At 43.4% G+C, this 27,574-nt stretch overlaps 1 protein-coding gene across 1 annotated transcript in view; it reads right to left on the bottom strand.

Moving 5' to 3' along the window:
* Positions 1-16,897, bottom strand: part of CHN1 (chimerin 1) — a 151,115-nt gene extending 134,218 nt beyond the window's left edge. The window contains exons 1-2 of the mRNA XM_054723345.1: positions 16,653-16,897; positions 16,330-16,524 (exon numbers count right to left, since the gene is read on the bottom strand). Coding sequence (XP_054579320.1) covers positions 16,330-16,348 — 19 coding nt within the window. The 5' untranslated portion in view covers positions 16,349-16,524; positions 16,653-16,897. The remainder of the gene's footprint in view (positions 1-16,329; positions 16,525-16,652) is intronic.
* Between the last annotated feature and the right edge of the window lie 10,677 nt (positions 16,898-27,574).

Genomic DNA, 27,574 nt, shown 5'->3' on the forward strand with positions numbered 1-27,574 from the left:
AAATAGAGGCCTTTTCTTGTTTATAAAAACTAAATTAAAAAATTCATCAAGAACTCTAAAATTCAGTGGAACTAGTAAGTACATACATCCATAGATGTGTGTGTGTGTGTGTGTGTGTGTGTGTGTGCGCGCGCGCGCGCGCGCGCCTCTTATAAGGAAAAGTTTTGAGTTAGTGGTTAAGGTACATAGCATATAAATATGAAAAACCAATAACAAATAAAAGACTAAAAGGAAAGAAAATGCCCCCAGAGTCATGTTTTTAAGGTTCTCTTTGGACTTCAGAAATAGCATGATTTTATTTTTCTTATAATATTAAAGAAGAAATATTAATATTCTAAATGTACACAGTGGCCTGGAATTGCGTCACCTGCCAGCCAAAAGATGTATTTTCTTTGGCCCACACAGTGCTTTTTAAGGCCACAAATAATTACCAACATTTAAAATTAGGAAATTCCTCAACATTCCCTATTGTCTATGTTTCTTATCTGCTCATTGTAGGCATCCAAGTTTCGGCCGTCAGTTTATATTTTTTTCTTTCTAACTTCCCTGATTTTTTCTTCAGGGTTATTTCTCCTGGAACCTTTTTTTTTTTTTTTGCAGGGGGGCATAACTGCAACCAAGCTCACGTCTTCCAATGTCAGGGAGCAATGCCAATTGCTCAAGGATACTTCCCCAATCCTCTACTTACGGGTGCTTAGTCCCAATTCTGCTACTGGTTGATGATGCAGCAACGCCTACTGAAGTTTACAGAATATTCATCTTTTAAAATCTATGTTCTGAGATGCAGAACTTTGAGAAAACTTTCTGCTTTGTAAGGGAAAACCCAAGCTTACCACAGATTGGAAGATATGGTTTGACATTCACTTTATGGGAGGGAATAAAAACTAAATAACTGGGGGAGATGAGGGAGAGCATTACTGTGGCCAAGTATACCAGTAAGTTGGTTAAGATCTGATGGCATTTTAAATTTCTATAATCTCCCACATCTATTTTAATAATTTTGCTAGTGTTATTAATGATTTGTTTTTCTTATTAGAGTTTAAAAAGTGATTTACAACATAACTACCATCATGCATTTAGTTACCTGGTAACAATATGACAGACAATTTTTCTATAGCAGCTTTCTGAAGGAATCTTTTTATAATAAGGTATCCTATATAATAAAGAGCTAATATGCAAATGGTCATCACACCCTCACACCGTCATGCCATAACGGCTCAGACACTCAACACTGCGAAGAGAAGAATGGGGATCAGCCAGGCAAAAATGAGCTTGCGAGAGGAATGGGGACCAGCCAGGCACAAATGAGCTCGCGAGATAGGAATGGGGACCAGCCAGGCTGCGGCCCAGGAGAGGGACAAGCCTCCCGCCCCGTGGTCTTGGTTGTCAGCGGCTGGAGCTGCAGCCAGGGAGAGGGACAAGCGGCATGCCCCATGGTCCCGGGTGCCAGCAGCTGCGCCTGCACCTGTGGCCCGGAAGAGGGACAAGCCGCACACCCTGTGGTCCTGGGCACCAGTGGCTGTGCCTGCAGCCTGGGAGAGGGACAATCTGCACACCCCACGGCCCTTGTGGTCCTGGGCGTCAGTGGCTGTGCCTATACCTGTGACCCAGGAGAGGGACAAGCCGCCTGCCCCGTGGTCCCGGGGGCCAACGGCTGCGCCTGCAGTCTGGGAGAGGGACAAGCCACCCGCCCCGTGTTCCTGGGTGCCAGTGCCTACGGCTGCAGCCCGAGAGAGGGACAAGTCGCCCACCCCACGGTCCCAGGCGCCTGCAGGTGCGGCTGATCCGGGCATAGTCGGCCCGGGTCCTGGGTGCCTGCAGCAGGCCAGAGGGAGGGAAGCTTGGATCCCGGGTGCCTGCGACCGGTCAGAGGAGGGAATCCTGGGTCTCAGGTGCGGGGCAATGCAGAAGTGGTTAGGGGTGATCAGGCCAGCAAGGGAGCAGTTAGGGTCAATCAGGCTGGTAGGAGAGCAGTTAGGGGCTATCATGCAGGCAGGCAGGTGAGCGGTTAGGAGCCAGTGGTCCCGGATTGTGAGAGGCAGTTGGACATCCCCCGAGGGGTCCTGGATTGGAGAGGGTGCAGGCCAGGCTGAGGGATTCCCTCCCATGCACGAATTTTGTGCACAGGGCCTCTAGTTGGAAAATAAAATGTGAAGCCTATTAAACTCCATCTTTTGAGTTCTTTAAAAAAGAGACAGTATATAAAGTAATAATAAATACAGTGTTAAATGCACCAGTTCATCCAAGTTTTCAGCATTAACAATGTATTTTTATAATTGGGAAAAAATTTTAGATAATTTAAAATTTTTTTTTTAATTTTTATTGATTTCAGAGAGGAAAGGAGAGGGAGAGAGAGATAGAAACATCCATGATGAGAGGGAATCATTGATTGGCTGCCTCCTGCATGCCCCACACTGGGGATCGAGCCCACAACCTGGGCATGTGCCCTTGACCTGAATCAAACCCGGTACCCTTGAGTCCACAGACCGCCCTATACACTGAGCCAAACCGGACAGGGCAGATAGATGTAATTTTTAAAAATAGATTTGAAATACAGAACTTGAGAGTTTTAAATGGCAGACTTCATTCATTCCCGTTTATATTACCAATTCTAAGTCTGGCTTTAAAATCATAAGTTTGAAAAAGTGCTTCTTAATGGTATTTATTATTTAAAGCTGCTGCATTTTTCTCAATAAAAAATTTAGCTAAAATTTACCTATTATAAATTCTTGGTCTCTAAATCTAGGGATTATTAGTTAAGTGCATTTTAATTGTATTTCCATAAGCCTTCTGTTTAAATATTTAAAACTGTACCCTGCCATCTAGTTATGTAGCTAAAATATATATGTAAGCAACGTATTAGAACTGCATATTTATTTCAAATGAAAAAAAACACACAAAAAACCCTACCTTGGGCCAGATTTTTTTTTGCAAATTATCTAATATTGATACACTTAATATACATTAATTTTCCTTCTTCCCCTGGTAATGGAAAACAGCTTATTATAAGACCTGAAAATGTTGGACATTTTCTGTTAAGACTTTTATCAACTTTTCATTAAATTAAAATGCTTTCCAAAAAATCCTTTTTAAATTTTCAAATGCCTCTATTTTCCCTAAGGCCAATTATTATAGTTGAAAAATAAGATGAAAGGAGAAACATTTTGATTAGCTTGAGCTGAATGAGATGTCACCCCAAAGGAACAAGTCCTGAGACCGGTGAGTGCAATCACTGCTCCTTTCCTCCCAGCCTTCCTGAAGTTGGCGTGTGTGTGTATGTGTGCGCGCGCGCGCGAGAGAGAGAGAGAGAGAGAGAGAGAGAGAGAGAGATAAGAGAGAGCAAGGGCTCCTCTGTGGAGAGAGAGAGAGAGAGAGAGAGAGAGAGAGAGAGAGAGAGAGAGAGAAGAGAGAGCAAGGGCTCCTCTGTCTGGAGAGACCTAAGAACAGCAGATGAGGGGAGAGGGTGGTGTAGAGAGGCTTGTGTCTCTCCAGAGAACTACAGAGCCATCTGTCTGGAAAACTCAGGATGACAGGCTTCTAAGTATCCTGCAAGTGTCCTCAGTGTATAGCCACGTTTGTTTCCTCCTTCCTTTTTAGTGCTGTCTTATTAATCCATCGTGTTCCTTTTTCTTCTAGTTTTGAAATAATACCCTTTTAACTTCAACTAAGAGTGAACTGACAAGTTGAGAATCATTTCACATTCAAGGAATATAACCTGAAGTCTCTAGTTAACTTTTAAACATTATGATGAAAGGGGAAAAAACATGAATTGTGCTTTGTGTTTTTATGGCTCTCAACTGTAACTACATATTTTTCACACAGATATCCTAATAAAAGAGTAATATGCAAATTGACTGTACCTCCACTACATCCACAAGCCACGCCCACCAGCCAATCAGGAGCAAATATGCAAATAAACCCAACCAAGATAGCTGCGACCACAGAGAGCAGGAGGGAGGCTTGGGTTTCCCCAGCAATGCAGGAAGCCTAGCTTTCCACCTGCCCTTGCTGGCCTTGGCAGGGGGCGGAGCCGGGCAATCGGAGCCAGCTGGGGGTCCCCTGCCAAGGGCCCGAGCCTCGGCCAGAGGCTTGCGGCCTTGACTGGGGGCGGAGCCAGGCGATCGGAGCCAGCTGGGGGTCCCTGCCCAGGGCCCGAGCCTCAGCCAGAGGCTTGCGGCCTTGACTGGGGGCGGAGCCAGGCGATCGGAGGGAGCTGGGGGTCCCCTGCCCAGCGTCCAAGGCGAGCCTAGGCCAGAGGCTTGCGGCCTTGGCTGGGGGGCGGAGCCAGGCGATCGGAGCCAGCTGGGGGTCCCCTGCCCAGGGCCGGAGGCTTTAGGCCTTGGCAGGGGCGGAGCCGGCGATTGGAGGGAACTGGGGAGGCCCCCTGCCCAGTCTCTGAGGCTTTAGGGGCGGAGCCGGAGATTGGAGGCCATCGGTGTGAACTACAGAGGAAACACCATTTCTGACCGCTCATTGGCTAAGCTTCCTGTATGCCACTGGTAATATTCTTAGTAACTTGGGTAAAGAATCCAAAAAGGTGATCTAGGGCTTTCCACCACACTCCTGGAGAAAAAAAAGAAGGTCCGCTGCTGGAGGGCTAAGAAATGTCATAACCTGCCCTAGCCGGTTTGGCTCAGTGGATAATGCCTAGGTTTGTCAACCACAGGGTCTGGGTTCGATTCTGATCAAGGGCATGTACCTAAGTTGCAGGCTCCTCCCTGGCTGGGGCCCAGGTCAGGGCTCATGCAGGAGGCAACCAATCAAAGTGTTCCACTCACTTTGATGTTTCTCTGTCTTTCCCTTTCTCTTCCACATTCTCTAAAAATCAATGGAAACATATCCTCAGGTGAGAATAAAAAAAAAAAAAAAGAAAGAAAGAAATGTCATATTCTATGAAAGACACATCGTGAAAATGCCTAATGAAAGTTGTCATTTTTTCATGGTGAAGGGACTGGAGTCCGTGTTGATGAAAACACCTTGGTGGCTGCAGTGACGCAGTGGCTGCAGCAGCGGGGTGATGGAGCTGGTGCCTTTCCCTGATCAGCCCAGTCGTCTCCCACAAAGGGAGGCCAGACTGCAGCTTAAGCCTGCTCCCCATAGCGAGCGGGCCTAAGCCGTCAGTAGGACATCCCCTGAGGGCTCCCAGTATGTGAGAGAGGGCAGGCTGGGCTGAGGGGACCCCCCCCCCCCGCAGTGCACAAATTTCGTGCACTGGGCCCCTAGTTAAGAGATAACATCCAAACCTGAGAATGTTTTTTTTAATCCTCACCTGAGGATATTTTTTCTATTGATTTTTAAGGAGAGTGGAAGAGAGAGGGAAAGACAGAGAGAAACATCGATGTAAGAGAAACACATTGATTGGTTGCCTCCTACATGAACCCTGACCAGGCTTCAGGCCTGAGGAGGAGCCTGCAACCACAGTACGTGCCCTTGACCAGAATTGAACCCAGGACCCTTTGGTCCACAGGCCAAACCGGCTAGGGCCAAACCTGATAATATTAACAAATGCTAACCAAATACTTAAATAGGTAGTATCACCAAAAACAACTTACAGGAATTGCAAAGTCAATTTCATCAATTTTTTTTCCTCAGTGAAAGGAAGTATTATTAGCAATACATGAAATGTCCTATAAGGCACTGACTTCATCTTTCTTTTGGAGTTTCAGCACATTCTGGAAAACAATCTTTGGCATGAGATTTTTGGTCACTGCTTAGTGACTTCTATTCAGCAACTTTAAAAACACTTAATAGGACAGTTTTAAAACTGAGGAGTAATATGCAAATGCCCTATGAACTTGCCTAGCCAGTGGTCAGCAAACTGCGGCTCGCGAGCCACATGCGGCTCTTTGGCCCCTTGAGTGTGGCTCTTCCACAAAATACCACGGCCTGGGCGAGTGTATTTTGAAGAAGTGGCATTAGAAGAAGTTTAAGTTTAAAAAATTTGGCTCTCAAAAGAAATTTCAATCTTTGTACTGTTGATATTTGGCTCTGTTGACGAATGAGTTTGCCGACCACTGGCCTAGCCCATCCAGGCCTGAAAGTGAGCTTGAACAAGGAAGGACTTCCCTTCACCACCTCCCTGCTAGTGGCCTGAAAAAGTCTAAAAGAATAGAGTTCGGATAACAAACGACATACCGGTATTTTCCTTATCTTTAGCTCGGTCTCACAAGAAGTTTGTTTCCAGGTGAATACTAGACACCTGGCAAAGGGACCAGCCAATCAACCTGGATTAACAAACCCTGTGCTTGCAGATGCTGTTGAGTGTCCCTTCCCCTCTCCTTAGAAAGTTGAAAGAAGGACAAAGAGGCTCTTACAGAATATGAAACAGTAAAATCCAATCAGAATTTCAGCGGGAAATTTTGAAAAAAGTCAAGCTGACAAAAGCGATCTATTCCAATGTAATAGATATTTTAGGACTATATGTATCTCCTCCTTTAAAGAATGAAAATAGCATCATTAAGCAATAAAAACAATATATGAGAAATTTTGAGATATGTTAACTACTATTATCTTGGTTAAAGTATTAAAAAGTTGTAGAAAAATTAAAGAGTGCTTTATATTTCTGCCTTTGGAACTGTTAAACTGCAGAAATACTATGGTTTGAGAACTATTTTATTCACTTAAATGTTTTTGAGTACCTACTACATGTGAAGCACTGCACCAAGGACAGTCGGGCATACAGAAATGAGAAAGTATGAATCTTACCTCACCGAAACCGTCAGCCTAGAAAAACATGATAAAGATACATAACTACTGTGAAAGGAACATACCGATGGATGTCACAGGAGATTTGCAGATAAAATGATAAAGAATTCAGAAGGTGAAGAGCTTCCTTTTGGATGGGTGGCAGGGGCAGGGCAGGGGGTAAGGCGGGGGGGAGGGGGGGCGGTGAGGGCAGGCGTATGAATTGCAGTAACTGAAAGTAAGGGCAGAGCAAGAGATGGAAATAGAGAGAAAGACATATGGAAGCTATTGCAAAGACCAAGCTGCAAGTTACTTAGCAGCTGACTGGATATTAGAGGCAAAGGAAGAGAGGACTGGGAACACATAGAGTTCAAAGTGTCTGCAGGAAACCCTGATGGAGATCTGGAGGGTGTGGGAGGGCGAGGCCGAAGATGGAGACTTGGGAACCATCCACAGGGTGCTCACTGTGGAAAGCCCACATATTCCCAAGTGAGAAAGGGAGGTCAATTCTTGAAGCAGCACTGACATTTTCTTGAATAAAGTCTTTCTTGTTGTTTTAACAAGTGTCACGAACACTTTTCTTTCATAGCTGCCTACCTTTCTTTCCCCTAGAGCTGAATGAGATTCCCAAATGCCTCATAAGTAAGTCTGACACAGCACCGTGGCTGGACGAGATGGTGTAGACCAGGGTTAGAGAGCGGGCATCTCCAACGCTCTCTCAATAAACCTCTGGTAAGAGGAGGGCCACCAACAGCTCATGCTGGTGCTGAGGGTCCCAAAGTTGAGGAAAGGCTTTCTCACTCAGAATAGGAGAGCATGACGGGGACCTAAGGGAAACGACCCAAAGGAGAGGGTGAAACTAATGATACATGACAGAGAAAAACGAACCCCATGCTTACTGCTTTCAATCCTTCTGAATTATATCTTTCTGAAAACCACCTCAAATTCTTTCTTGAACAATGAGAGGTATTAATAAGTAACAAATACAAATACTCTTTTACCCATTTAAAAATATGAATGATTAAACTGTCATTTATATCTGCTCTCTTAATAAACATAAACACTAACAGGAATGTTGATGTAGCACACAAATTTATTATTATGAGAGAAAGATTATATTGTTTTTATTTTCAAACCTCTAAGAGGTTAAGTTGGCCATTTTCATATTGAATTGCCATTCAATTTGATTATGTTCCCTACTGTGAGGGTAAAACATGAATAGACCAAGCTAATTTATGTGTGATTCCTTTGTACCACTGAAACGAAAAGGAACAACAGTTTAATGAAGTGGAATTTGTTATCTAATTATGCCAAATAATTTGGAAACATCTGCTGGTGGTTAGTAATACTATAGTTAAACCTCAAAGAATCTGCTCCCAGAAAGATTTCCAATTTATTCAAGCCTTTGTTAGCATCCAGTTGGGGACTCCATATTAGAATATGGAAGCAAGGGATGATATAATGCACATTTACTGATTTTTTTTTTTAAAAAAAAAGACAAACAAATGAATAAAAATAATGAAAAAAATCAAAGGAGTGCATCATATGGATTTGTGCCTTAAAATTAACCCCAAAATTTAAGAAATATAGTAAACTACTGTAATATCAATTCATTCAAATGTTTACAAGGAGCTGGTATGCATCAGACACTGGCAGTTGTTAAATATACAAAGACATCCATAGCTTTCCCGTTAGGAAATCACCAAATGGGAAGACAGGGGAATATAAACTACAGTAATCATTAACCCTCTGCACTCGCTTGCTTTTTTCTAGATTCCTTTATTCTAATGCTAACCGTGTCGAGTCACACTGGACATCCGAGTGCAAATTAAATCACCACATGACAAGTAGCAGGGCAGAAATGTGTGCAGGGCGCTACGGATGCAGAAGAGGCATAACGAACTCACCAAGATGACTTAGAAGAGATGACTGCTCAAGCTGAGGTTTGCCAAGACGTGTAGTGGTGAGTGAGGCAAAGAGGGCTTGGGAAATGACGGTGCCAAAGGCACACTGAGTACAATCCCTTCTGGACACGTACAGGTGGTTCAGTGTGGCAGAAGAGTAGCCTCTGAGGGGGACAGAGTAAGAGATGAGGCCAGTCGGGTAAGCGGGGGTCCTGACTTGACAGCCTTATATGCAAGCTAAGGAATTTGGACTTAATGGTGATAGGGATTCGCTGGAGGATTTTAAGTAGGGAAGTGACTTGTTAGGCTAAACAATTTCTAAGAGGCGGGTTTAAATTCCCAATTATGGACTTTAACATAATAAACAAGAATAACCCAAAATAACAAAGGAGGGAAAAAAGTAAATGAAAACAAAAGTTTAAATTGAGTCAAGGTTATTCACAGGCTAAGTATATGGATGGAGTGACAGTCCATTGTTGCATGTGTACTGATGGATTCATTCATTCATCTACTCGATAAACCTGGACTGAGCACCCGCTGTGTGCCAGACATTGGGCATACAGTTCTTGATATGTAAGTGCCATGAGGGCAGGGGCTAGATCTGATTAATTTTGGATTACCTCCCAAAGGAAAAGTAAGCACTGCCTGTTAGCCAGTGTGTTTTTCACATTTTCAGATGTAACAGAAAGTATCAAGTGTCCAGCACTAGCAGAAGTGTGTCTGGTCTCCACAGCATATCCCTGAACTATGTCTGCACCAGAGCATTCTCAGACAAAGTCTACGATGGGACGTGGCGTGTATTTAGCCACACACATAAAGAGAAATACCGCAGACTACTTTTCCAAGTGAGCCCATGGACTTGTGTAATAAAGAAATGGAGAAACTCTGCTGGTATCTTGGATCTTTGTTAATATTTATAATAACAGGTAGTGACAATATTAGCTACTATGTATCTTCAACCGCTGCATTAGGACCTTATATACACGATCTCATTTATCTCTGTGTGAATGGGAAAAGGGAACAGCCTCTGTTTACACGTGAGGAAAACAAGACGGGAACATAGAGGCGACTCCTGGCAGAGAAAGGATTAATTCCACATGCTATGGACGTATCCTCCACCAGCTTTCCATCTCACTCAGACTGAGGTAAGGGCTCAGCTGTGAAGTCCCTGCCCTGGTTATATCATCTGTGACCCCAATATTCCTCCATCCCCCAGGCAGCTCTCTGTCCTCATCTCCTACCACTTTCCCTGGCTTACTCCCCTCCCGCCATGTTGCCCTTTCTAGTTTTCAAAACTGCCCAGCACATTCCCTAACTTCCTTCAAGTTTCTCCTCAAAATTCACATTAGCTGTGCGGTCGTCACTGAATACTCTGCCACAGAACTGGCCCCTTCCCCTTCCCCCTGCTTTATTTTTCTTCATAGCACTACACATTTTTAGTCGTCTGTCTCCCTCCACTATGGACATAAATTCCTTGACAACAGGAACTAACAGATCCCCAGCACATATTAGGTACCCAAAATTCATTGAACAGATGAGTAAACAAATCGCTAAGTAGAAAAACATACCACGCCTCCGAGGTACTCTTCAGAAAAATTGTGAAACAGTATACACTTCTTGTTTTTACTTCCTTCTCTCACTCTCTGGTTCATCTATTCCTTCCCCCAATCCCAAGTGTGCCATGTTTTTATACTGTTCTGTGCTTATATGCTGTGCTTTTATACCCACTATGGTCCCTCTTAGTAGTACCCCAACCTCTAAATAAATACTTCTGCCATTTTCTTTTACCTCAGTGTAGCTCTCTGAGTCAAAATGCATGCCCTGCCTTACTAGTGTAAGATCCTCAGTTCATAAATTAAAATCATCCTTTCATACTATATGAAGACAAGTACATATATTTAGCATGTTATTCCTCATAGGTAACATGCTGAAGATCATGCTTTAGTGTTAATATAATGCTGTACAATTCGTTCACCAGGGAAGGCCTGCAGGGGAAATAGTTCGGTTGTTAGATGTTTATATACCCCTCAAACAGACATTTACACCACTCGCCTGTCATGTGTCCTACCTGGCACAAGTCACTTCAAATCCCAAAAACATCTCTGACAAACTAATTTCACTGACATTAAGGAGCTAAAAAACCACCGCAAAGTTCTATATATAGGCACACATACTACACGAGCTGAAGATATGTGCTAAGGGCAGAAACGGGAAAATCAGGAACGATTAGCAGTTTAAGGAAGGGGCCCCACTCAATTTCTGAAATGTCAAGTTTGTGGTCATAAAAATCTATCAAAGCAGAGACATATTTCTTGGACTGCATCCTTCTTCTGCTTGCTTTACACCTAGAAATATACAGGCCAGTGACGTCTAGGTGAGAGTCAGCGTGGAAAGGGAAAGGAGCAGCCTTCCGTGCAGCGTCTGGAACACAATGAGGTGGCCCCCTGCCACACCACTCAGCAGCTGGCCACAGGCCGCCTGACTCACCTTCCCTCCGCCCACAGATCACGCCATTGTCCGAATTAACTTTCCAAGAAGTGCTTATTTTTCTAAATTTAAAACAATTCAAAAGACGTAGAGGCATTTTTAACCTACCAATTTTCACTTTTGTTTTTTGTTCCTTGGGAAATAAAAGGAAAAAAAATCTTTCTAAAACCATGAAAAGTCCTAAAGGTTCCCAGATATAAAACACTCTTAAAAATAGTACTTTCTGTTTTTTTACAGTTAAAATGAAGTAAATTTTCCTTCTAATCAATCTGCCCCCACCCTGGTGATTTTTTTTTTAATTAATAACAACTTATATTGAGAATTCACATACCATAAAAATGTACCCTTTTAAAGTATCCAATGTAGTGGTTTTTAGTATATTCACAAAGTATTCAAGCTGTATGGTTTTAAAAATAAGGAGCCAAATTAGAAATGTATATCTGTACCTTATTTTCTCAGACATTTTTTTTAATATGATTTTTAATGTAAAATATGGTCACACCACCCTGTTTTCCTAGTTTCTTCCTATTCTGTTCTTAAGGGTAGTAGAATTATATTAATAAAAATCAAAATTTATGGGAACCATTTTCTACATCAGAATGACATATGTCTGGTACCTTGGTTGTAATGCCAGGCTCCAGGACTTGTCTTGCCCTGCGTTTGCACAGGAAGTTCAATAACTTCATTTAGTTTTATATACTGCAGATAAGTAATAAAGTCTTTTAAAGGTGCTGTTGCCGATACTTTATGTAAGAATGACAAAACATCAACTACCCATATCAAAGGGTATTATTACTAGAGGGACTTAGAGAAAAGCTGCACACACCCAACCTCACACCAGGAACGCTTTGTTATGGCTGTTCTCAAGGTGACAGTAACTGAGGTAAAACCAATCTGATGAAAAATGTGTAACTTATTATACTAATGTCATTCCTTCAGAACTATTATTATCTGACATACAAAGCATGACCAAATATTTTTCTGCCTAATTCTCTTCTGATAGCTTCACATTAGTATAAAACATGCATTCTCAATGGTAACAATGCCCTCAAGGGAGCAAAGATTGACTTTTCGGAGTAAAAAAAAAACCACAAACTTACTTTTTATGCCTAAAGCAGATATACCACACAGTCCGTAAACAGATAATACAGTATATCTCTGGTTATATTAAAGTTTCATGGAGAGAACAACTGAGAAAATGTCTAAAAGGCATCGTGTGGACAGTGATTTTTTTAAAAACGGTTGAGAAATGCTGATGTAAAAGAAACTTTTCTTAACAAATATGTCAACTTTTTATAATTATACACATCACTATCTTCTGTCTTCAAAGATTGGGCTGCTATAGGATGGCTACTTGCAAGAACAGATGTGACTCAAAAAACTGCATTCCTTGTACACAGATGGTGACTATCAGAGTTATAGCAACTATAATTCTTTTATTTCTCTTACATAGGCCCAAATCTCCAACGATTAAAAGAAAACTTTTAGATCTGAAGTATTAAGTTTTTGACCAGTAAAAGAAGGACTATGAACAAGTACGCAAATAAGAATGGCGATGTTAGGAAGTAGCTGGGCTCTCACCACTGGACCACCCTGCTGCTCAGGTAACTCCCTCTCATACTCTTTGATGAGCAACATCTGAAAAATAAAAATATCGGCAGAGGATGTACTCAAGTGGGAATTTCCTATAAAATTAGCTTTGGGTCAAGCCAGTCATACTGAAAGTGTGCAACTGACCTGTCTTTCTTAAGATAAATTTTAGCAGCAGGACAGTCATGGGCAATCGGCAAATTTCCTAACTGCATCTCAAAGAATACACCACTGCCACTGGATCCGAAGGACCTCTATAAAGATGCCCACAGGCCAGCGTGTCAGGGTACTGCGAGATGCCACGTGAAGTGGCACGATGCAAGATTTCCATGCAGTAGAAGAGGCTGAGGAAAGAAGGTAAGCCATTTCAGTGAAATCTCAAGAATGAGCAGTGCTCTGTGGCAGTGATATGGTGACTATATGGTAATGAGAGGGAAAAGATAAAAGGGGAGAGCGGGCAACCCCAGAGCCAATTCCACCCCCACAGAGAAGGGAGTTATTGAGGGCTCAGCCAGCCCAGCTGAACTGTAACTGAGTTACCAGTCTCATCATTAGGTCCTGGCTGTGCACACCAGCCCCACTTAGTTATAAATGACAGAAATTCATACCAAGAGATGACTTGGGGGATGCTTTTTCACCCAACGCTGTCAACTAGAGCCTACAGGATGGCCAATCAGGATGTTCTGTCAAGTACACCTGCTAAAAAGTCCTAAATTAGATGACCTGAGACTTTCCTTCAAGCCCAGCAATTATTAAAAGAACATGTGCTTCTCTGTCAAGGGACGTTCTAACAAAGCTTGCATAGAATTAGGTAGTCAGGTCCAAGTGGTACATTCTGGACGGTAAACTCTAAGACAGGGACCATGTCTCTTGCACACCGCTATATATACTTGTTGAATGAATAAGCAAGGTGAGTGACCAGAGTATGAACTACACTTAGGTAATTTTTTTATATGAGGATTTAAAAATTATCAATGCTGATGTCTGAAGGGTGGGTTCTGAAAATTGAATTAAAATTCTTGGAAAATTCCTGAACCTTTAAAAATGCATATTTTCAACTCCCAGATAAGACTGTAAAATCAGGAAAGATTAGAGTCTGGTCTATCACAGAATAGGGCAGAAATTTGCATTAAAAATATCCTTTTAAGCATAAAGGAGGTGATTAATAGTGTACAGAAGAGAAGACATTCTTCACTCTTCAGCTTAACTTGATAATTATTTTACTGAGGTCCTACAACATTAAAATAAAAATATTAACCAACCCTGTCTATGGTATTTTAGTATAGCAAGCCCAGCAGTCGGGGCTAACCAACTAGCACACACAGGACATACAACATGGGGTCCTGACAATGGTTACTGTGGGGAGGCTCGGGCAGAAATCTACTGAGGTCTGCCTTTGATGATTGAGAAGTCACACCTGCCTCGTTTCTTGTTCCTACCTTCTCTTCACCTCCCGCTCACAGAACTTGATTATCTCATTGCTCCTCTGTTGTAAACTGGTTACTAAGAGTAAATATAAAGGGACAGGAGGTATTTAGGATTGAGACCAATTAGTGGACCAAATCCACTTCTTCTAACCCTTGAGGACTGCTCTTAACATATACAAAAGCTAATTTTGAATTGGACAAGTTGGAGGAAATCCAGTATTTAATTTTAATATAATGGTTTTCAAACTCAAGTGTGCCTAAGAATCACAGGGGAGTCCCTTTAAAGTCCCCTCTCCCCCTCACCCCCCCCGAAAGGCAGGTGCTGTTGGTCTCTTGGAAAAGGAGTCAACATTTTTAACAGGCATCTCAGATGACTGATGAGTGGAGTGCAACCACATTTGTGAGAGCAGCTGCTGCTCTATCATTACTGGAAAAATAGCCTCTACACACAGGTGTAGTTTGCTTTATAACAGAGGAATGTTCTTAAAAATTGTAACCAAACTGGATTTTGTAAACTAAATTATATTTTCTCACAAGATAAATTAAAATTTTTAAAGACACCTTTTTCACATTAAGGGTAGGGTGGCTTCTTATACAGTCTTCTAAAGATCAAATTCCATATTCTTTCTTTCCTTACATCCACTCAGGAGTTAAAGATTTCACAATTTAGGAATCCTTTTAGGAACCTTATCACATACTCCTCAATTTATCTGTTTTACTCACCAAGAATGTGAGAATTCTAAAAGTGGTTAATTTGTAAACATAACCTTTGAAAACAAATTTGGAAATGCAGACTATCTCTTTAGGAAGGACAATAAATTTAGTCAGAAATAGTTTTGAAGAGAAATTTACTGCTATGTATTAGCACCAACAGTGTAAGATAAATGCTTCTTCAAAAGAAAATAACTATGAGTAAAACCTTCTATCATTTTTCAAACAAAAAAGTCACTACTTAAGGAAAATGCTTGTAAGCAATGCAGATTAGATACAATGTATTGGGAAACAGTGAGATTTTTGTTATTTCTTTCAGACAAAAAAGAATACTTTAAAGCACCTATGGGGAACCAACACAAAGTAAGAAATGTCACTTCTAGTACTGTGGGTATTTGGACATCGTAAACAGCCCTCGATTGAAGACTGGGAAATGGTGTTCTAGGCTCCGTTTTGCCACAAAAAGGCCATATAACCTTGATCAAACCTTTCTGGGTCTAAATTTAATTCCTAAAATAAGATGGTTACATAAAAGTAACTCTTTGATTCCAGCAGATTAATTCACTCTTAAGTATTTACATCAAAAGGCATTTGTGGTATGTGATGCATGATCAAATGACATTATTAAAACGTAACTGGAAACTTGATATTGTGAGTAACTTACTAAGACTGTTCTTGCAGCTATCAGTTACATACCAATGTACTTTGTTTCTTTGAAAAACTGAATACTTTGAACATGCCAATTTTCACCTACTGTATGTATTGAGTTTTCTGAGAGCAAGGTACATATGTACCATAAGCTGTTTCTGTAAAAGGAAGGAATGTATCTTTTCAGTCCTTCTTTCCAACCCATTGTCATTTCTAAGGAAAAAAAAAAAAAAAACACCTTGAAGTCTTAACCACCCAAACAATAGTGTTGCAGTAATTACATCACAGAAATAACATTTCTTTCCTGAAACACTCAACGATATTCTCCCGAGATTACTTACTTCCAGTAACCAACTTTCTTCTGTCTGCTGTCATAGGTTAGAGCAAACATTTTCAATTTTAACGAATACGTTCACCACTTACTCTAGTTTTCATCCCCCCCCAAAACCCAACAGGAATCAACACATGCATTTGGCAATTCCTGAGAGGTTAGGATGCACAGACCTCTTGTTCAAAATAAATAAACTTTCCAAGATCTTTATTTGTCGACTTGAGAAACGTAGGATTGGAAACAACCAGCCAACGACGCTCCCAAGTTGGCATCTTAGGGAACCTTCCGTTTACAAAACACCCAGGACCTCAGAGCCCCCCGCACCAGAACTGGCCAGGGGAGCACACGCCCATCGGCCCTGCCTGCAAAGGGAACAATGGGAGAGGCGCGAGGGAGCGAGCCCGGCGCCCCGGGCGCCCCAACTTCCCAGCCGCGACCCGCGCTCCACACCGCGCGCGCCGTCCGCGCCCCGGGCGCCCCCGGCCCCCGCCCCCGAGCTGCGGGGCGCGGCCCACCTGCGGCGGCGCGGGCCGAGGACTGCACTTACCGAACAGGGTCAGGGCCATGGTAACGGCGCTCGCCGACGGCTCGCTGCCGCCCGCCAGTCCACGCGCTTCTCCCAGGCCGCCCGGAGGTCACCGCACCCGCCTGCGGCGCTCACACCTCGGAGGGAGTCGGGAGTCGGAGGGGCGTGGCGGACGCCGGCGCGCCGGGAGGCTGCAGGCCGGGACGCAGGCGGCCGCTGCAAGAAAAAGTTATTTACGCGTTATTGTCGGACGCCCCCGGCTCAGGGGAGACCCGCTAGCCCTCGGCGAGCGGGCACTTGTCGCTGCCATCTGTGCACCAGCGGAGCGCGCGCGCGGGAGGTACCTGCCGGGCGGGGAGGCTGGGCCGCGGCGTAGGGCAGGCGGGGAGGCGGCGCCGCGGTGGGCGACGGCGCGGGGAGAGGAGCAGCCTCGCAGAGCCCCCGGCGGGGCGCGCTCACTCCGCATCCCGCGGCCTGGCAGTCGCCATCTTGCGATAGCGTCTCCCGCTGGATCGGCCGCTGCGCCCCCTCTCGCCTCCCCACCGGGCGGCGGAGCTGCGTGCGTCCCCATGGCAACGGGCGCGCGCGCGCGCGGGGGGGACCGTCGGGGGCGCGCGCCCCTCCAGCCCGGGGCCGGGAGCTGCGGCCCGCGCCGCCGGGTGAGCGGCCTCCGGGAGTCCGACGGGGCGGGGCGGGGCGGGGTGCGTGTGAGCTGAAATCCCAGGGGTTTTTTTGTTTTTTGTTTTTTTTTCCATGAATGGGATTTGAGGAGGCGCAGAGGAGAGGAACACCGAGCTGTTCCTCCAAAGAGGGAGAGTCACTAGGTGCTCCGGGAACACGGGGACCCAGCCAGGGTCACCTGGGGATCGGGGTCGCGTGAGGACAGTCTCTCCCCTGGCGCCCACGGGGTTAACGCAGAGTCTGGGGCGAGTGACCCGAAGCCGCAGGACTCGGGCGGGAGCCTGGATCCACCGCGGGGCGCTGCAGGTCGCTGTCCCCTCCGCTGGGACTTAGGAGCCCCTGGGAGCGGTCTGGCCAGCTTGTCCTGCGTGAGGAAGCAGCATCTGGGATTACCTAAAATAAACTAAATGGTGACAAGGTCCACGTTCAAGCCTAGTCTTCTTCCTTTTACGTTAGAGCGCTTTGATGCCGTCTCGGGGAACAGCCACATTTCTCACTAATGGGCACTTCTCCGTCGCCACAAAAGGTTGTTCCCCTGAGCTTCCGCATTTATCTAAGAATCGCGGGCAACATCCTTCTCTTCTGTGATGTTCTCCGCTGGCCTCTGACTCTGCTTTAATTAAGGAGAAGCCATGGGAGGCCCTGAGATTATCAGCCAAAAGATGTTCTTGAAAAGCTCGGTTATGATTTTTTTCCCCCATTTAATGTATTCAAAAATCCAGCATTCTCTGGTTGCTATCTACGTTCCCCGTTTTAAAAAAATTCTCCTTTTTACTTGAGTCTCCGCTTAGGGAGTTGATACTATTTCCGCATCTAATCATGCAGATTTTCTCTTTGGTCCCTATTTCTTCCTACGTGCGTCTTTCCTCCTTCAGTTCCTCGGGTTCCCTGGTGTCATTTTCCTCTTCTCTTTCTAGTTTTCAACTTTTAAGAATATTATATAAATGACTTGTTCAAATAGAAACAACTGTTAATTCATCATTTCACAGCTGACTCAAACATCAGAGGGAAAAGGAAGGAGGAGCCAAGCCTTTTGTTTCATGTCCGTTAACTCAAGACTAACAGAAATAGTAAAATAATTCAACATGAATGGGCACTACATGCTGGAAATTTTCTGATGTAGTAAAATGGCTCTCCTTTAGCCACCACTATCAAGATAAATCTTGAAATCCCCAGAATTTTAAATCTTTAATGAAAAGACTCCTGATTTTGAACAGCCTTCTGCCCGTGAAAAATTACAAACGCACAGCTCATGAAGATAAATGAGAAACTCCAGACGGCTTTGTGGGACAGATTTTACAGCCGTGTAAAGATTGCTGCCGGTCTGCTCTGCAAGCAGATAAATCAGTAACTAAAGAACCCTTTACTGTCTCAACCCGTGCCCTTCAACCAAGGAAGGCAAAGGACCTACTTTCCCTTGGAGGCTCTAATGAAAAGACAGTCCTGTCCCTCTTCCTGGAAAAATGCTTATGTACATATACACACTCACCAAAAAACCGTCACCCAATTTCAGGGGGATTTATAGACTATCCCAGGGACCTTAGTTTAGCCCTCAATAGACCCTTTGCAATCTCAAAAGTTTTTGCCTTTATAATCAAAAATTGTAAACACTTCTCCTTTCACATAAAAGCATGGAATTTTCAAGAAGGGGCCAAACTATCCTAATTTACAGATAAGGAAAGTGAGGGCCCAGCAATCAAAAGATTTCCCCAAATGTGTATACCAGTTAGTGGCAAATTTAATAGGAAAATCTTACGCATCTGTTGTTGCCTCAGGCCACCTCCCCCACTCTCCATTCCCCACCAATGTAGAGGGTACATGGTTTGAATTTAAAAAGAAAAAACCTGTTTAGTAATAGAAGCAGAGTAGCAAGGAGGGTATTTCATTCTCAGCCATTTTTGTATGTTTGGGTCTTATAGTTTGGAAAGCCGAATTTTGTCCCAAGAGTCTGTTCGCAGGCCCCTCTTCTCAGAACTACGGGTCCAATCAGGCTAAGAGAAGCGGCTGCTTTTCTCTCCTCTTTGTTAAGCTCTCTTAAAAGGAGGTGCCAGAGCATCAGAGTTTGGGTGCTACAGCTCCAAAGCTGCAGCTCAGCGCCCCCCGCCCCGGGGGAATCCCTTCTGTGTCCCTGGGGTGTTATCCTGGGCAGGAGTCAGGGAGTCAGTCTCACCCCGACCCCCATGGTACCAGGCTTTGGTTACTAGAGCAGCTTTGGTTACTAGTGCCACAAGTCTTGGCACTCGCACACCACACACACACGCATACACACACACACACACACACACACACACGCACGCACACACACACACACACACACATCCAGGGGATGTTCAGGATACTATTTGAAACAATAGGGCTGAATGTTGCCATGTTTTCCTTTTCAAGCCTCTAGCTTTCCACAAGTGATTCCTTTCTATTGACTTCCTAACGGTCTGATGCTCTAACAAAATGCTTTCTATACTTGATCAGAACGCTATGTCTAGAAAATAGTATTGGTTTTTATAATGCTGTATTATCTGATGAGGAATAGAGTGTGTTTCCTTTCTCACTGAGCTGGAAATACAGCAGTAGCCTTTTGGCTACAGACACAATGTAAGGAAGGGCCTTAACCACTTGGGGTGATTATTATGGGTGGTACCTCAGATTGTTTATAAGAAAAGGCGACACATTAATTGACTTTTCAAAACATTTATCTTTCACTCAAAATTTCATTTTGTGCTTGATACACAAGCACCCAGAAGAGCCAGATTTGTTGGCTCTGTTACCAACTAGTTACATTTTTAGACAAATGTTTTCCTCCTTCTCGTTCTTATCACCTCATTTGTAAAATGAAGGGATGCAACTAAGTTATCTCTAATGTCCCTTTTAGATTTAGCTGTCATGCTGTGATATTTTAAAATATTTAAATTAACTGGATTATGGCTAAAACAAGGCATTTTTATTTGACTCTTTAATATATTTAAAGTGCTAGTATATTTAGTAAGTCTGAGTCATACCTTACAGTTCCATAAATACCTAGTGTAATAAGGAAGCCATATTTTATTAAAACATTAATACTGCAATTTCAATTTCATCTACAGTATCTTATACTAACACTAGAGGCCCAGTGCACAAAATTTGTGCATGGGGGGGGGGTCCCCTCAGCCCAGCCTGCACCCTCTCTAAACTGGGACCCCCCAGGGGATGTCCGATTGCCAGTTTAGGCTAACTGCCTCTGCCTGCCAGCCTGATCACACCTACCTTGCCCCCCTGCCAGCCTGATCGCCCCTACCTTGCCCCCCTGCCGGCCTGATCACCGCTAACTTGCTCCCCTGCCAGCCTGATCGCCCCTAACCGCCTCTGCCTCAGCCCTCAGCCTAAGCTGCAGTCTGGCCTCCCTCTGTGGGAGGTGACCTGGTAGATCAGGGGAAGTTGCCACCCCCATTACCCCGCTGCTGCCGCCACTGCCGGCCTGAGCCTGGGCCCTTCACAGCCACACCTTGGCCCTCACAGCCACTGCGGCTTTGTCCGGAAGGATGTCCACCCTAATTAGCATATTACCCTTTTATTAGTATACACGAGGGGCCCAGCGCACGAAATCATGTGAGACCCAGGACCCAGAGTCCCGCAGCTTGGCGGGACCCAGAAAGAGTCCCGTAGCCACCGCTGCCGCCACAGGAGGCAGGACCCAGAAAGACACCCGCCACCACGGTGGGACCCAGAAACCCGCCCACACCTCCGGTCAAGTCCTCCAGAGCCAAGTCCCCGCCCACCTGCATGCACCTCACCGTGCGCGCAGCCCCGCCCACCCTGCGCATGCAGCCTCCTGCTGATCGGTCGTTACGGCGTGATGGCGTGACGACCACGGGCTTTTTATATAATAGATTATATTTATTGAATAGGTAGCAACCCTTTGTTCAGGTTTAACAGGATCAAAATGTAAAGTCTGCACTGAAAAATCCATTTTAAATTGACTAAAACGGTTTCTCATTTTTAAGTTTTGTTGACTAAACAGAACTTGAAAACCCTATAAAATGTCTTTCTTCATTTCAAACTAACGGCAAGTGCTTTGTTTTCTTCTGTTACTCCTTTAGATTCATTCCCATTGGTAAACATTGATTTGTTCCTCAGCTTTGAATGAAGTAGAAATTAATGAGGTGGTTTCTGCCTCACAATAACAAGTTAAAGTTATAGCACTTTATCATGTCAACATAGCTTGGAACACTAGCAATCCCAGTACTATTAGCACAGTTCCCAAAATAGTGCAGAAGTTTGCTGTTGAAGAAAAAAATTACAAAGCATATTTCTGCTAATGTGATAGCAACATTTTCTATTCCTCAGCTATGCTGATTAAAGTTAAAATTATTTACTTAAAATATTCACAATATGTGACATTCTCCCTATCCTATATTTACATTACTGGTTGAAGTATTTATGTCCATAATGTGAAGTTATTTAGAGTAGATTTGTTTCTGTGATAATGTTTTCCTCAAACACTTAATCCAGGTGAGTTTCCCCCTCTCTTATATCTGAGGCTTTCTTAATGGATACTTTACCTGATATTTGCATGGCATTCCATGGTTTATAAATAGCACTTTCATAGGGCAAAGCCATATATACATACAGGGATTGGAGGCAGCACTTGCCTTAAACGTAAAGATTTAGACCATCAAACCATTTAAGAAAACAAAAAGAATATTTATGTCATAAGCTATAAAATTGGCCTTTCAGCTTAAATTACCAAGGTAATGTTGAGGAGACTTCATGGTGTTCTGTTGACCACCAGAGGGTGCCTAAATTATATCCATAGGAGTGATCTTGGATCTCAGAAACGAAGTAAAATTTGAAAAATACTTAAGAATTGAAAACCTTCTCAGTTCGCTGACACAGGGCAGGAAAGAATCCCACCAAAGTCATGCTAAAAGGGGGTGTGGCTGCTGACTGGTCAGGCACAGACGTGGAATTGACATGACTGAGAAACTGTATACTGCTGAGCAGTGCTTGCTCAGCCCTTATATCACTTCCAGAGTGAAAAGAAACTGCTTGTAGAAGATGTGTGTGTGAGAGAGGGGGAGAGAAAAAGAGAGAGGGAGGGAGAGACAGAGAGAGAGACAGAGACAGAGAGAGACAGAGACAGAGAGAGACAGAGAGAGAGAAATTGAATTCAAAAGCAGAACGAAAAGGTTTTCTATTCCTGACCCAGGATAATAGACTTTTTGTTAATTGCTCAGCTTGAAGAGGAAAATTTAGTTCAATAGGTGATGGAACCACAGGGGTTACTACAAACCTTAGCTTAGAATCCTCTAAAAGCCACAGGTTCTTTTTTTTTTTTTTTTTAATTTTCTGATAGAATTTACTTTGACATGTTAAAATGACCTCTGGTTTGGAGTGGCTAAGAAAAAAGAAAGGGTAAAAAGGTCTGTCTTTAATTTGTTTTGACTACATATTTAAAAGAATACTTTATTTCCTGGTAAATAGTAGAGCAGATCTTTTGGAAATTTTTATAGGCTTAAAATACATTTTCAAATACACAGTAGATAAAATACAGAGATTATGGCTGCTCGTAAGTACGTTTTTGTTCTGAACTACAATCATATTCCAGTGCTCTGAGCCAGCATGTCCGCTTGTGTGTTTTTCTGAGGTCATCGGGCATAACTAATGCACAGTGGAGCTAAATGTCTATTTGACTTGAGCAGTTGGATTCCTGCCAGATTTTGTTTTCAAGGGGGTATAAGGAGATTTGGCTACAAGTCAAATCTCCCTAACATGGCCATGGTTTTCCTGGTTAATGTGGGTGTCCACGATAAGATGACTTATTTGAGTTCATTACATTGTGGGTTATAAATCAGCAAAATAGCTGTGAACTCTGGGTGAGAATTACACAATCTCTAATTAAATAACAGAGTGAAAAAGAGAGAGGTATATGTCTATGCTTAAAATCACAATCTAGGCTCAAACCCTGTCTAACTCTGTGATGGATTTTTCCTAAAGTTCCTTTGTATACTGTGGTAAAATAGATCTTATATCAGACATTGAGGACAATGCACCAACTGGAATTCATCCATCCATCCTTCATCCAATTAACAAATATTAACTGAGTACCTGTGTTATACCAGGCATTGTGCTAGATTCTGGCAAAGGACTCAAAGATGAATCATACAGGTAATCAAATCTTTTAAGAACTTGCAACCCCTGGGGATAAGATATAAACAGGACAATGACAAAGGCCACAAGAGGGGTACCGATGAAATATTGTGGAAATTCAGAGGAGAGAAAGATTATTTCCAGCTGATGAAATGGATAAAGGCTTCATAAGGGATGAAGCTGTGCTTAGAGTATGGACCGAAATTAGGTCAACACAGGAAGGGAGAGGTGGGTTTAAGTGAGGGAAAAGCAAGTCTCGAGGAAAAGAGGTGGAAAGTCCTGAGAAGAATGTCAGGTAGGACGATTTGGCTGTTACAAGGACTCATGGGAGGAGAGGCTGGACGTGTAAGTTGGGGACGTATGTAGAAGGCCAACCTGTCACATTGATGTGTATTATGTTATCTCAACCCTGCTATCTTTCTACACGTACTCAAGGCAACTAGGAATTTGAATTCATTATGTAAGGTAAGATGGTAAGAAAGATGGCCAAGACAAAATTCTAATAAATGTTGTCCCCAGTTTAAAACGAGTGCCAGGAATGTTGAAGTCCTTTGCGTATCTATTCTCACTTGAACCTCACAGCAAACTGGTGGTGTAGACCTCAGAATCTAAGACTTTCGATTCCCAACTCCAGTACTTGATTAACTAGAGTACACCACCTTTCTTTGTAAACAGGTCTAGCCACAGACACATTTTTATCATTGGCATATTCAACTACATTGATATAGTTTGCTCATTGAGGACCTTTTAATGTAAAAATTAGCCCAATATCATAAACAAATATTTTGCTATTAAGAAATCGAGTTTATCAAAATGGATAAAGGACTTAAACATAAGACAGGAAACCATAAAAATATTAGAGGAATCCACAGGCAGCAAAATCTCAGAAATATGCTGAAGCAATATCTTCACTGATACAGCTCTTAGGACAATAGAAACTAAAGAGAAAATAAACAAGTGGGACTACATCAAAATAAAAAGCTTCTGTACAGCAAAAGAAACCATCAACAAGACAACAAGAAAGCCCACTGCATGGGAGAACATATTTGCCAATGTTATCACTGATAAGGGTTTAATCTCCAACATTTACAGGGAACTCATACAACTTAACAAAAGAAAGATAACCCAATAAAAAGATGGGCAACAGACCTAAATAGATACTTTTTGAAAGAGGACCTAAGGAAGGCCAAGAGACATATGAAAACATGCTCAAAGTCACTAATCATCTAAGAGAAGCAAATCAAAACATCAATGCGGTACCATCTCACACCTGTCAGAATGGCTATCATCAACAAATCAACAAACGACAAGTGCTGGCGAGGATGCGGAGAAAAAGGAACCCTCGTGCACTGCTGGTGGGAATGCAGACTGGTGCAGCCACTGTGGAGAACAGTATGGAGTTTACTCAAAAAACTAAAAATGGAACTCCCATTTGACCCAGTGATCCCACTTCTAGGAATATATCCCAAGAAACCAGAAACACCAATCAGAAAGGATATATGCACCCCTATGTTCATATCAGCACAATTCACCATAGCTAAGATTTGGAAACAGCCTAAGTGCCCATCAGCAGATGAGTGGATTAAAAAACGGTGGTACATCTACACAATGGAATACTACGCTGCTGTAAAAAAGAGGGAACTCTTACCATTTGCAACAGCTTGAGTGGAACTGGAGAGCATTATGCTAAGCGAAATAAGCCAGTCAAAGAAAGATAAATATCACATGATCTCACTCATTTGTGGAATATAATGAACAACATAAACTGATGAACAAAAACAGATCCAGAGACAGAGAAGCATTGATCAGATCGATCAGACTGTCAAACCTCAGAGGGAAGATAGGGTAGGGTGGGGGTAAGGGGGAGAGATCAACCAAAGGACTTGTATGCATGCATATAAGCCTAACCAATGGACACAGACACCAGGGGCATGAGGGCATGAGTGGGGGTGGGGGTGGTGGGGGCAATGAGGGGATAAGGACACATATGTAATACTTTAACCAAAAAGAAAAACAAATTAATTTATTTGTTACTAAATAATTGAGTTTAGGTTTGATGCTCCAATTTGAATCCAGTTTAGAAATTAAGCATTTATTCACTTGACAAAACATTTATTGATAATGACAATGTGCCAGGAGCTAAGCTACGCAAAGAGATAAAATCCAATTAATAAAGCAAACAACATGTCTATCCAACATATCTATTATGAACTCAATAGTTTTGCAAAGTGCTTTGATAAAAATCTCTTACATGTGTTTTGGGCAGGCCCAAGGAAAGAAACATTATATAATTGGGGTGTGGTTAAATTTTTAAAATTCTTGGAGACCATTAACCTGCAGCTCTTGCCCTCAGATCTCTTTGGATAATGCTGGCTGGTGGGAGCCAGCTGGCCAAGCAGTGGAGAGAGGAAGAGGAGAAGGAAAGGGGTTTTTAGAAGGTGCCTCTCATTGGACTCTCCGTGCCCCCAGAATGCCCAGACACGGCTCGCCCAGGACTTACAAGGGGTCCAAAGATAATAGGTTCATCAGCAGATGAGTGTCAGATTGTAAAATTCCAATCTGAGGTAGAATAAACAGCTTCCCATTGTGTGTCTGTTGTGTCCATGAGTGACTTTGTCAACACTCCTCGTCCTCTGAGCTTGGGTTAGCCCGATTCCTAGGCTTCAAAAACGTTGTGCGTGCTCATACCTCCTGAGCAGTGAAGGGAAACAAGCTGTCTTAGGGTATGTCTTCCTGTGTTTCCCGTGTTTCCTCCGAGGAACAATGCGAATTAGAGAAAGATAACCTCCAGGGACAGGGTGAAATCAAGGGCCACTTCTAACAAAAAGAAGAAAACACCCAGAATGAGAAAGGCTCTCATATCCGGTTTTCACTCCTCCTGGCCCTGCCTCTGTGTTCTCTGCCCTTTTCCAGTCCTCGGCGCATTAGGTTAAGTTTGTCCCTTCCACTGAAGCTGTCCCTTTAGTCCAAAAAGCACCCCCTCCCCACTGTGATGGGAAACATAAGGCTTTCTATCATGCAACAGACATTTTTATCCCACTACTTCATGGAAAGAAATAGCTAATCATTTCTCCATTTCCCTTGTTACAATGCAATCTCCTTCAGGGAAAAACGGGTGTTGGCTTGTCTTACTGTAATCAGGGTCAGCCCCAGGCATCGCTTACAGTAAGGAGTCAGGCTTGACAGCATCCGCATTCTACAGTTCCTCCTCTCTCCAAACCATCCCGGCCTTCAAACTCCGCCCTTCTTTTCCCTCCCGCAAACTGGGGACTCAGAGTTTCATTTAATTGAAAATACTTAATGCCAGTTCTTCTTTAGGACCTGCTTTTAGTTTTCAAGCCTATACAGTCTGTGGCAGTATAGGGATAGGCTAATACAGATGCTTGATTAAAACAAAAGAAAATATATATAATGATAGAGTAAATATATATTTAGGTGGCCAAGACATGGAGACAACCTAAGTGTCCTTCAGTAGAGGACTGGATAAAGTTGTGGTACATACATACAATGAATACTACTCAATCGTACGAAAAGATGAAATACTGCCATTTGCGACAACATGGATAAACCTTAAGAATATTATGCTAACCAAAATAAGTCAGTCAGAAAAAAATAAGAGCCATAATGGGACTTCACTCATTTGTGGGATATAAAACTGAAACTCATAGACACAGACAATAGTATGGTGGTTACCAGAGGGAAGGGGTTGGGAGGGTAGTAAATGGTAAAGAGGCCAGATATATGGTGACAGAAGATGACTTAATTGTGGGTGGTGGGCACACAATGCAATATACAGATCATGTATCATAGAAACATGCACTTGAAACCGATATTATTTTATTAACCAATGTCACCCCAATAAATATAATAAAAATATTTACTATCCCTCTATCTTCTACACTAATAAAAGAGAAACATGTAAATTAACCATCACTCCATGACACCCACAAAGCACACCCACCAGCCAATCAGGAGCAAGTATGCAAATTAACCCAACCAAGATGGCAGCAGCCACGGAGCTGGAGCTGAGCAGGAGGCTTGGGTTGCCCCTGGCGATGGAGGAAGCCAAGCTTCCCGCCTGCCCTGGCCTCCATTCAAGGCTACAAAGTTTCAATTATAAAAGATAAATAAATCCTAGATACTTGCTTCCAGCCGGCCCTGGCCTCTGCTCAAGTAGGCACTGAAAAAAAAAAAAAAAGAAAAAAGAAATAAAGAAGGGTCTGGGACCTTGGGTTGTGGGGGTTGATCAGGCCAGGTTGGGACAGCAGGGGCGGTTGGAGGTAAGCAGACCAGCAGGGGGGCCAGTTGGGGGTGAGCAGGCCATCAGTGGGGGTCAGTTGGAGGTGATCAGGACAGCGAGGGGTGAGGCAGTTTGGAGTGAGCAGGCCAGCAGAAGGGCAGTTGGGGGCAAGCAGGCCAGTGGGGAGGGAAGATGGGGGCGAGCAGGCCAGCGGCGGGGGGT

Source organism: Eptesicus fuscus, chromosome 11 (genome assembly GCF_027574615.1).
Source record: "Eptesicus fuscus isolate TK198812 chromosome 11, DD_ASM_mEF_20220401, whole genome shotgun sequence".
NCBI classification, from domain to species: Eukaryota; Metazoa; Chordata; class Mammalia; order Chiroptera; family Vespertilionidae; genus Eptesicus; species Eptesicus fuscus.